Here is a 12400-nt window from a genome sequence, read left to right on the forward strand (position 1 = left end):
AACGAAGATGGAGGAAGCAGACTTCTTGCACCATACAGAGATGCCGTGAGGCCTTTTGAAGATGTGGTTGTTTGTAGTTGTCTTGTTCTGGTTTTAGAGTTGGAAAAGATCTTGCAAAGATGTATTTAAATTTGCTCAGTTGATGTCTTTTTTCTTGACTGTGATCACTCATGTACGTTAAGTAACCTGAGGCACACACTTCTTACATACACCTACTTTTTGTGTGAGCAACAGTGTAGAATAATATCTCCCCCATACGAATATCTAACCTCCCCTGCATAAGTGTAATGATTAAAAACTTGGACCACAAATCTGCTTCTGATTCAGACACCGCCTGTCCATGTATTACAGAAAGGTCAAAACAGAATTTCAGCAGCAGAGGAAGAGAAAGCATTAGAAAACCACACAAAGAAAGGTTTGTGCAGAAGGTACAGAACGGGATCTTTCATAACTTGAGTTTAGTCTTGATTGTTTAAAGAATAGGAGCGATGCTAATCACATTAGGCATGCTGGTGTGACAGTCTAGGAGATCCCTCACCCTTTGCTGAAGATTAACCCATCCATGTTGGATACTCTAATATGGAAGAGAAAAGGGAATGTCTGGCAGAAATAGCAGCAGGAAGGCAGTAGATTACAAATCTGAGTATTTGAGAGGCTTAGTTCCTAGTCTTAATTTTGACAATGTCTTTATTACTCTGGGCATTATTTAATAATTATGTACTTGTGGGTTTTTTTCTTAATCTATAGAGTGAAAGTAGTATCTGTGTAAGTATGTTAAACAAGTGGTTGTGACAGTTTGTAAATGACTGCCTGTATACTTCAGAAGTCCATGGAAATAAGCTGGTGTAGCAGAGATGTCTTCTGTCTTCCTGGGATCTCTTTCACTTCTTAAAAGCAAGTGCAAAGTTGATTCAGAACTTGGATTAGTAGAGCCTTATTGCTGGGTATATAAGGTAACAACAGTAGTTTGTGAAGCATAGAGTTTAAGGCTCATGAGCTTCATCTTCCTAATTTAGCAAGTGCTGAAATGCTCTCCAAGAGCTGGCTGACTGATGCAGTAAACCAATCCGTCTGGTTAAGCCCAAGCTCAACTCTGTATGTGCTGAACTGGAGACAGCATGCTGAGTACCTGCCATGGCAAAGCACTCCTAAAATGCACCAATCTGGAAAAGCTCAAAGCAAGGTTGAAACTCTGTGGAGCCAAACTTTGTTAATAGAGATGTAGCTCAAATGGGCATGGGGTGGAATCCTTAGTTCATGGTGAGCTTGTACGTAATACTAATCTGTTATTTTCAGTTCTTATCAAAGACATCAGAATTCGGTGGTGTAGTATCATGTAGCTATGAAGTCAACATTTCTGACAATATTGAGTTGCAGAGATTGTCCTGTAGGAAAAAAATATATATAAACCCACTTAGAATACAGTTCTTGAAAGTATAACATTTAACCACTAATTAAAAGGATAGCATGGGCATATAAAAAGAAATTGAATGGATAATTTTCAGCATAAATACTAAATGTCTTACACATTTCCCAAGAATTAATTTTAATTGTGAATGTCATAGCTTAACAATTGTGTTCACTACATCTCTGAATAGACTTATATGGACAACATGGTCTTATGTTGCAGTGTAAGAATATGTGTGGCATAATTACATTAGCTCCACCATGGGATTTTTTCAACAGGGAGCGCAAGGTTGTGTGTGGGCCTGTGAGCCTTATTACTTTATTTTCCTCTTCAGATAACTTTTGGAGAAAATACTACAGAGTGTTCCAAAATTTGTAAATAGTGACAGTAAAGTTATTGATGAGATGATGAGAAGGGGGAAACCCCTGAAAATTGTAGGGGGTTGGTACTAGGAAGGGGTAAGTTGCATCATTTGAGCCCGGTGAGCTGTAGACAGCCTTTGCTCCAGTCCAAGTACCAAATCTGGCATCAGTTACTGTAGCTGTGATGTTTAGGCTGTAAAAAGTATCTTGACTCTTTGGGAAAAACAAAACAATTTTATCCTGAACAATCCAAAAGGCCTGTTTGCAGCAAATCAAGGTTTTGTACTGTAAACTTAATTCATTCAGCATGAGTCATTCTGTTTCAAAGATCCATTTAAAACTAGCTAAGGGTAGAAGAGGTTCACAAAAAGTAGCTGCAGTGGTGAAGAGAGCTGCAGTGGTTGGTGCTTGCTCATTCCTGCCTGTTGAGTGGCGTTCATTGCCCCTTCATTAGTGCTGGTACAAATCACTGCACTGTAAACTGGATCACGGGCTGATATTTTTCCTGATGGAAACTTCTGCTCCCCCCTTGATTTTTCTTGTGCAAGACTGTGGCCCTAACTGAGAGCTCTGCTCGGCTGAGTTAAGGGTGGGAAGAGATAGCTGAGGTTGAGAGGAGGAAGGCGTGGAGGTTTCTAAAGCTGGTTCTGCTGACAAAGTCTGCACGTTGAGGAACTACACCCTAAAGCAAAAGGTTAAGGAATGTAGAAATGCTGGTGTAAGCCATGAAAGGGTATAGGGAATTGCTTCCAGGTTTAGGTTTATTTTATGCTGGAAAGCAAAGTTTTGATACTTTTTTATTACTTGTTGATTTTTAAGATGCTTATCTGCTGAATTGCATTCTTTGGGGTTTGGTATGTACACTATGGAATTTCACAGCAATCTGTCCAAGCCTGGCTAGCTAGAAGTAATGCAGGCATATATTTTGAATACAAAGTAGGAAAGTGAAAAACGTTTTGGGAACATATGAAGAGTATGAGCAAAACAAAGTGATAAAGGTGATCCGTGCTGGCAATACTGAAAGAAAGCAAGGATCTCATTTGTAGTCTGCAAACACATTCTTTAACGAGTGATCTCCTGAAGCCAGGAAGAATGCCTGGTGGAGATCAACATCCTTATTCTGCTTTTATGTACAGGGAATTCTTGTTCATGTCAAGTGTATCAGCATCAGGAAAAGCCATGTAGATCTGACTAGAGTGGGAGGGTTATGTAAAAAAAAAAAAAAACAAAAAAAAAAAAACCCAAAAAACCAACAAACAACCCAAAACCAAAATTAATGAAAAACACTTTTATCAGTGTGCCAGATTGTCCAGAACTGATTGTGATATCTCCTTCCTGAAGCACATTAACAGCAGAAGAAATTAATAGGGTCTGCCCTGTCTTACAGGGAAGCAAAGAACAGCCAAGACTTTCTGTCTGATACTCTCCCTGAAAAAGCATCTTTGTGTTTATGAATGCATTAAGGAAGATTACCTGGGGTGATGTGAAAGTACATGGTTTTCAACTTGAAGATGATCTATAAAAGAGAGGAAGGAGCTTTTCTTTTGATGTATCTGAAAAGATTTGGAAGGTCTTGAAAAACTTAATTGCAGGAGAGTGCTGTTCTCATTTTTATTCAGGAAATGTTGTCTCTGAGCAGCTGAGAAGGAAACTAACATATAGTCAGACTGGCTTTTGTATTTGTGTGTATACCAATGTATATTTAGCTTGGATGCCTAAACCACACAAAGAAGACAACCTTCATTTTCAGAAGTCTTAATGAGACATGCTTTCCTGTGGTTAACAGTCAGTAGCAGTAGGAGTTCCAGTATGTTTAAATCCTTTCTCCAAATGATAGAACCATTGGGCTAGAAGTGACCTTATAGATTACCTAGGTGCACCCCCCCCGTCTGCCATGGGCAGGGACACCTTCCACTACAGCAAGTTGCTCCAAGCCCCATCCAGCCTGGCCTTGAACACTGCCAGGGATGGGGCAGCCACAGCTTTTCTGGGTAACCTGTGTCAGTGCTTCACCACCTTCATAAGTGAAGAACTTCTCCCTTATGGCTAGTAGAAATCTGCCCTCTTTCAGTTTAAAGCCATTCCCCCTTATCCTACCACGACATGCCCTTGTGAAACATCCCTCTCCAGATATTTTTGTAGGCCCCCTTTAGGTATTAGAAGTCTGTTAGAAGGTCTCCCCAGAGCCTTCTCATCTCCAGGCTGAACAACCTCAATTCTCTCAGCCTGTCTTCATAGCAGAGGTGCTCCAGCCCTCTGATCAAAAAGCTGGATGCAGTGCTGCGGGTGGGGGGGTCTCAAGAGAGCAGACTAGAGGGGCAGGATCACCTCCGTTGTCCCGCTGCTCACGCTCCTTTTGATGCAGCCCAGCATACGGTTAGCTTTTTGGGCTGTAAGTGCACGCTGCTGGATCATGTTGAGCTTGAAATCTTGGCAGAAAGACACCAAAATGCAAATAATTGGGTTTTAATTTTTATTTAAACAGCTTTCAATTCATCTCTTCATACAAGCTCAGAAGTAAGGGCTTGTCCATTTGTCAATAGCAAAGCTAAGTTTCTAAAACAGGTAAGGATTTTATGTGAATGATTATGACTTCTCTTCAATCCTGAGATATATACGTGATATATTGGTAAAAAGTTATTTTAATTCAGCTTGTGATGTGCAGTGCATGAACTGATGTGTGTCATTAACATCCTCTAACATTTTCTTTGAAACATTCATGCTTTTAAATTGAACGTAGCACAAAGGTTTCGATTAGAATGTTTTCAGCTGGGTTGTGCTTAAGGATCCTTCTAAGAATCAGAGTCAGGGGGAGAATGGTTCCCTTCATTCCAAAGATGGATTCTGAAGAAAATTTTGACCAAGATAAACTGGCAATAAGGGTATATGGGACTTTGGATTTCTGATGATTAGAATGGGACAGCAAATGTTTCCTTGGCGAGAACAACATACCTGTTGTCACCTTCATAACTTTTCTTCTGAATTTGCCTGCAAAGCCATTTAATAGCTCTTCACGGAACAGTGGTAGCTGTGATTTGTGGTGTTGCCATCTGCCCTGAGTACATTATGCTCAGTCACAGTCCTCAATATGATGGCTGGGAGTAAGTTCTAGCTGCCAGCTGTGCCAGGTAGTGCTATGGCAGTGAGTGCTGCTGTGGTAGATGTATGGTTGAATTATAATACCTTTTGTTTTGCAGCAGAAAATAATACACAGTAAGCTAGGGTTTGGGTTAGCTGGAAGAACTGAACTGCTGTGTGCCGTTTCTGAATGCTTGTGTTTGAAAACCTGTATGAGGTGAAACTGGCTTTTTGGGGCATGGCTTTTTTCAGTTGCAATATGTACAGAATATGGGCTGTGGTTTGGAAAAGTTCTTCTGTCCTTTTAAGTTAATGTTGTCTGGTGTTTAAATTGAATGATTCTGTGTTGGCTCTCCTGTAGACTTGAATAATGCAAGTCCTCAGTGCTACGAAATATCTTTGTTTTTCAGTTCTGAAAACAAAGGGAGCGAAGCCATAAATTCAAAGAGCCACCAAAAGGAAAACACAACTCTGCCTGCACTTTTTAAGGTATGATTTTTATTTACTAATATTTGATAGAGCTAAAGCCTGCTGCCTCTTCTTGTGACTACTTGCTAGTGTTCTGATGTTGGATGTACCCCTGCACTGCAATGGAGCTCTTGGTTGCCATATTCTGGGTTAGGGTCCATTATGCCAGTGTGGGTACTAATGCACATGCAGAAGACAGAAAACCTGTCTGTGCTTCACGTTCTTAAAACAAAACTGATGTCTTTACTTACATTAAAGAAGTGGGAGTCTAGTGCTAATTCTACATGTAGTTAACCAGTGAAGAAGGAAGCTAGTATTTGTATCAAACTATGGTTTCAGTCATTCCTCTAAAACCCCATTCCTATATATTTTATAAATATCTAACCAGCAAGTGTTTCCCTGCCTGAAGGTCCACTGGTTGCCAACCAAAACACTGGAAGATCTTTCTGCTGAAATTCATACGCATGTCAGCTGTTCTTCACCAGTGTTATCCATGTCTTTGCTGCTTTCCTTTTCCTATTTGTTTTAGTTTAATGTGGATACTATTGTGGCTGCTTCCCCCAAAGGGCCTCTACTAGCCTGCCAGATTTATTTGGGGATGCCACAGGCTTCTTAACACACTGAATCTGAGATTTCTATCCTGTGTTTCATTTATTGAGCACTAACAGTGTACGAAGACGAAAGTGGTGGTCTTCCTGTATGGCATAGAGTCTCTGTGTAGTTGCATCTTCAGTATCTAGGGTCCGTTTGTTTGGGCTTTACCGAAGGTGACACAGCAGTTGCCTGTAGAAAGCCCAGGTTTAGTCCGACAGGGTTATTAGCTCAAGAACAATTCCATGCTGAACAAAGGTGGGAAACAAAGCAGTGGCACTTGTTCAGGAGCTCTGTGGCTTCAAGCCAATTTTTGTCAGTTCTGAGCTCCTGGAAAATGCTGCTGAATTCCTTCCTGTTACCATAAATCATGGACTATTGATTTTGTGGGCAGAAAGGAATCTGATAAACCAGAAGATGTTCTACTCTAAGAGAAGTAAATTTTTTGGCTTTTGTTTTTCTTTTTTTTTTTAATCCTGTTTTATAGTGTTAGATCACTGAAACATTCAGAACTAGGTTTCCCTGTTGAAGAAAGTTTGTCTGAGGAAGGGGAATCATTTAGCATACATGCACATGGCATAAACACCAGGAACTGCTTAAAAGGAAGTATGAAGAGGGCTATGTCTCAAGGAACAAGCGGGATACGGAGGTGGTGCAAAGGGAACACAGCAGGTTGAAGTTGCCTGGATAATGTTTCTTTCTTTCCAAAACCTAAATCTTATTTCTTTTTTTAATTTAAAAAAGCCCAAATTCAGAATCTTTCCTGCCGAATCTAAATTCAGTGCAGTAAAGTCTTCTGCTTGGAACTTGGGTTTTTGTAATGCTGTACTAAAAGTTGGTGCCAATATTAATGCTTTAGAGTTTTGTTCCAAATATCTGATTGGTTTTCTTTTTCTTGCCATAACTTTTTGTTTAATTGTATTGTCTTTGACCTATGTTCAGAAGTCTTAGTGTACATTACAGTATCTTTGAAATAATACCTGGTGTTTGTATAGGCTTTAGAAGAAAGGTGCGGTTTTCATACTACTAGAATGTGCTGGCTGTTCCACTGAGAGCTTCCTGTCTCACTTACTTTCCTCTTTCTTAAGCTGATCAAAAATCTTCTGATTCACTTGAACAGTTTCATATGTATAGTAATGAGTACTTTTATCACTAACTTTTTATCTTGTGTGCACTGAAATTACAACTAGATAGTGAAAACTGAGGAGGTGAAGAAAGTATTTTTTACTCCCCCCCACCCCCCTTTATTTGTGGAGTAAATCTTTTTCTCACCACTGCTTCCTCCAACACACACTTGCTTTTTTGGTAATACCACACTGTCCAATGCCCAACACTGTCCAGAATAAGCTGTCGTGTCCAAAGATCACTAGAATGCAGCTGAACATTGGAGAGAACTGAGGCTGTCTCATTTGAAAGGGGTAATGTTTGGTATTGAAAGGTGTTTCAGGTTTTTTCATTGAGTCAGCTGGAAAAAAAGGACAACAGGTTTTGTTGGTATGGAAAGTGTACTTTGTGAGGAATAGTCTATGTATCTACATGGATGGGGTTTGGGCAGGTTTCCATTCATGTGCATGTGTCTGAACTGTACTTCTGCCTAGGCCTTTCAGGTAACTAAAGGTATTTAAAGGTATATTTTAGGCAACTAAAAGTTGAAACCATGTTGTGTCTGCCTGGCACCAAGTTAATGAGTTATCATGTTTCTGATAGACTTACATGTAGACTTGCATGCTGTGATTTTGTGTATTGATTGGCTATCTTGGAGGCCAGGGGCAAAATAGTTGGGGGAACTCAAGTCTCATTTAGCAGCAAAGGTTGGATGTCTAAATTATGTCTGATAGGGTGAATGAAGCTGAGAAATATGCTGTGCTGTGGTAGTTCTTTGGCTCTTCTAAGCGCTTTAGTTACCAGTTCTGTACTTTGCCCCTGCTATTTTTGACCTGGGATTTAGCTCATAGAGAGAGGAAAAGTTATTTTAGTAGTCACCTTATGAAAATGTGAAGCCTAGTCTTTCTGTGCCAAGGTGACTTTATCAATCATCACTTGACCGCTTTTGAGAAAACGTTACTGAAATATATGTGCCAGAAAGTTTACCCCACTATTTACAGATTCTGTTTTGCTGCTGTTTCTTTTAATTAGAGCTGTAAACAGTGCTCTCTCTGAGTAAATGTTCTATTTGACTGATGTAATTGTGAAACAGAGGGTTTTGTGGGTTTAAACAGTTTTTGAACTTCATCTTTAGTGTTCTAAGTCTCTGTATTACATCGTGTCCAGTACACAGTAGCATATTATTAACCTCACTTCTAGTGCTACAGGGACTTGTATTTCTAAAAGGAATATTGCAGTAGTGCTTCCTGCAGAAGTATGTTTCAGGTAATGCCCTTAAAACAGAGGTTTACAACTGGGATGTAGGTACTGGTTGGGTTGTGTTTAACCACAGAATATTTGTGCTACCAAGTAAGCTAACACCTCTGTTGTAGCGAGTGATGTGCTGGAGAGCGTCATGTCAGTACAGCTTTGAAATCACACAGTGCTCATGTTGTACGTGCTTGTGCTGCACCTGTATTACAGTATGGAAGCAGTAGCAGTGGTGATGGGTGCTTGGGTTAGTTTCAGTAGTAGTAAATGCCTTAGGTCCCAGGCTTGGCCTGTCTGAAGTTTTCTCTGAGGTTTTCATCCAGCCGAAGGCTTTGCCTCAATAGTCTAGGCAAATTCACTTGCCTGCCAATCATACCCAGATATCCTTCCTGTAGCGGCACATGTAGGAAAGAGCACGTTCTCCCATAACTGGTTAGGAAAGAATTCTTAACCATCTCAGCATAGCTTGCTTAAGTGAGCTCTGTCAAGCAAATGCAGAAGTTTGCAAAAGTAGGTACAAATGTGATACATCAAATGTGTAATTTAGACCAGTATTTCAGTAGCATTAAATATTTTATAATTTGGGCCATAGGCTCAAGCTTGGGTGCTAGTCACCTGGATTACCCAGAGGCAGTCTCAACCTTCGTAGGAAATACAGGGGCAGAAATTACTGCAGAGATTATCTAGTCCACTGCTGTGCCCCAAGGTGAGATCTCTGTGTCTGTCATAACCTGACAGAAGTTTGTCTAACTTGTTCTCAAAGACCTCGAGGGATGGAGATCTCCAAGATCTCTGCAACTTCACCAGACAACTGTTCGACTGATTTCATAAGCCTTATAATTAGAATGTCTTTTTAACATCCCATCTAAAGCTTCCTTACTACAAATTAAACCTCTTGCTAATTGTCCTCTGACAAGTACTCCTGTATGCTGTGAACTTGGAGATTATATTATTTTGTAGCCCTGCTTTCAAGATAACATAAAGATGGCTATATTTAAACCATAGACATGGGTTTAAAATTTGATGGCAAGAGCTGCAATTACGTGATAAGATGGAGCCAGATTCTTTTTGGAGTTGCAACAAATAGGACAGGAGGCAACGGGTGCAAGTTGAAACATGGGAAATGCCAGTCGCTTACAAGGACTTTTTTCCTTTTTTCTTTTTCCCTCTTACCATACAAGTGGTCAGATACTGGGACAGGCTGGAACAATGAAGTTGCAGAATCGTTATCCTTGGCAATAGAAGCCCTGCTCTAACTGTAGCTGTTTTGAGCAGGAGTTTAGAATACCTGACCTCCTCAGCCACAGGTGCTCCTGCCCCTCTACTCTGCTCTCGTGAGACCTCACCTGGAGTATTGTGTGCAGTTCTGGTGTCCTCAACATAAAAAGGACATGGAGCTGTTGGAACAAGTCCAGAGGAGGCCACGAGGATGATCAGGGCACTGGAGCACCTCCCGTATGAAGACAGGCTGAGGAAGTTGGGGCTGTTCAGCCTGGAGAAGAGAAGGCTGTGTGGGGACCTCATAGCAGCCTTCCAGTATCTGAAGGGGGCCTACAAGGATGCTGGAGAGGAACTTTTCACTAGGGACTGCAGTGATAGGACAAGGGGTAACGGGTTAAAACTTAAACAGGGAAAGTTTAGGCTGGGAATAAGGAAGAGATTCTTTACTGTTAGAGTGGTGAGGCACTGGAATCGGTTGCCCAGGGAAGTTGTGAGTGCTCCATCCCTGGCTGTAATTCTCTGTCACCTCACTTTTCGTTCAGTGTGTGAATTCATGTAAGTTTGAAAAAATGTCCTGTGAACTTGCTGAATGTCTCATGAGCTTACCTGTTCCAGGAAATAGCCCCAATTCTGACTTTATACTTAAAAGTTGTACAAGAAGTTAGAGCTCATAATTAAGCCTACTGTCTTGCCTTTATTTTATGTTGTATTTATCTCATATATATGTTATCTAAGTAATTTCACCTTTATTTTTTATTTAATTTCAAATATCAGGGAATCATCAAGTAAAAGAAAATTATTTTGTGTCTGTGAAAACATTTTCTCTAAAAAGCAAGGGAAGTGTAATACTTGGAGAATTTAGAGGAAACAACAGAAATAAGCCAAATAATTCTGTTCTCTCCAACTCCATACTAGATAAAGGAGTAATGAGGCAATGGTTACAATTCTTAGTCTTTAATCAGAGCTTTGCAGTAATCTCAGGAGAAAATTCAGAAGGGAGAAATTCTGCAGTAACTGTAAATGGTGTGGGTGGAGTTTTTACCTTTACACTTTGTCATTGTAGAGGTTTTCACTGAGTTGACAGTTTCCTGCCAAGGTGGCCTAGCAGAAACTTTATTTCAGATAGGTACCTCCTTTACCTTTCCATTTGAAGTGTTCACCCTTGCCACCTTGGGTTTTGTTTTCTTGTCAGGGAAGATGAGTCTTGATACTTCTCGGATTTTAGGAGAACGCTATTGTTTCAGACAATGTTTCATCTTTTCTTTACTCATCTCACAAATCAAATCTATGTTAAGGACTCCTCGATGTTTTAAGAATTCAAATGGATAAACAAGTCCTGTTCCTGAACTTTCAACAGAGGCTTTCCAAACGTTAAATAGTCACGGAATTTAAATAGGCTTCTTTTAAAAAATGCAAAACTTACAAAGTTTAACTGAAAGTCTCTTCCTGTTCTTTAACTTTTACTCCTGGTTATGAAGATGCCATGATTTCATTAGTTCTCTAGTTATTCTTATCTTCCGGGGTGGTCATGACCTGATTTTTCATGTCAAAACAAGCAGAGAAAGGAGGATGTGAAAGGAAAACTCCACAATATAAAAAAGCTACAATATTCAGAGATTCAAAGCATCAGTTACTTGTAGAGATACAGAGCTCACAATTAGCTGCAATCCCCCCAAAACACCAACGCTGTCTTAGTTAAGCTTTGGTGTTTTGTTTTTGGTTTTTTGGTTTTTTTTTTTATCTTTTTCTGATTATTTAAAACGTATTTTTTTAGTCAAGACTAAACAGTTTTTGTCAGTGGTGGAACCCCCGTTGCATCCTCTCTATCACCACTCAAATTACTGGCATAAATAGGAAAACCCCACTTTGACCGTGTGGTTTTCAAGTCCATTTTTCTCATGAACACTAGCAACAGTGGACTTTCAGGTGGTCTGTGCTTATCATGTACTTCACTGTCTGGTAGTACTTTTCCTGAGTTTTTCTTAATAGCATGCCGGTTTTCTTGTTCCTAATCTCTCTCACTATGTCTGGTCCATTTTCCTATATATATTGCCTACCACTGGTTGAGAGCGCCTAACTTCTTTTCCTAACAGTAGCTGAAAAAATGAAAGCCTATTTCATGTGTGGAGTTAACAAAGCTCACTGCGTCCCACTCATTGCAAACAAGTGGGAGATTACACCAAAGGAGCTTTAGTCTCCCAGAGAAGGGAAATCTGCTGAGGAGCATCAGTAGTGACTCATTGTGGGGCTATATTAGTCTGCCAGCAACTCAAAACTATTTCGCTGTGGATTTTGTTTAGCATGCAAAATGTACAAACTGTAACATACGAATGAGATTCTCATAATTGTTAAATGAAATGCAGCCATCTCAGCTATGTTGAAAGGTCAAAGCTAAGGCTAGGCATATGGTTAATTTTACAGTATTAGAGGTAGCAATGCCTAAACACGCTACTTTGTGCACCCAACACTTCAGTCTGAAAGTCTTTTAAACTGTTTCTACGTGCTGGCAAACAGAAATTTTGGAATAGTGCTGTGACCATTTCTTGGATGAGTCAATTGGGATGTTGGGGTTAAATGGTTTTGTTGAAGGTCCCTGGGGTAAATCAAACACAACCCTAAAATCCTGATAGCTGGCCATGTTCTCCCATAACCACAAGTGGGATGCACTGGTTAAAATGCACACATAATACACAGAATGTCCTCCGTCAGCAGCTCCCAGTGCCGCAGGACAGGCGGTCTGTGGTCTGTGAGAGGTCTCCACGCGGCTGTCTGGAGTTTCTGCTTCATAATGAGCATTCGTTTGCTGGGAGTGCAATCCGAAATGTCTGGCTGTTGTGGCTGGAAGCTAATTCTTTGTTCACAGAGATCTGTGTTTTAATGCTGTTAATGTTTTCATTTCATTCACTTGTTAGGGCAA

General features: G+C 40.2%; 1 protein-coding gene across 1 annotated transcript in view; it reads left to right on the plus strand.

The window, feature by feature from the left end:
- The window catches only part of CRYBG3 (crystallin beta-gamma domain containing 3), a 92165-nt gene that overhangs the window by 11255 nt on the left and 68510 nt on the right, over positions 1-12400 (plus strand). The window contains exon 2 of the mRNA XM_065676045.1: positions 5259-5337. Coding sequence (XP_065532117.1) covers positions 5259-5337 — 79 coding nt within the window. The remainder of the gene's footprint in view (positions 1-5258; positions 5338-12400) is intronic.

Source organism: Lathamus discolor, chromosome 4 (assembly GCF_037157495.1).
Source record: "Lathamus discolor isolate bLatDis1 chromosome 4, bLatDis1.hap1, whole genome shotgun sequence".
Lineage (NCBI taxonomy): Eukaryota > Metazoa > Chordata > Aves > Psittaciformes > Psittacidae > Lathamus > Lathamus discolor.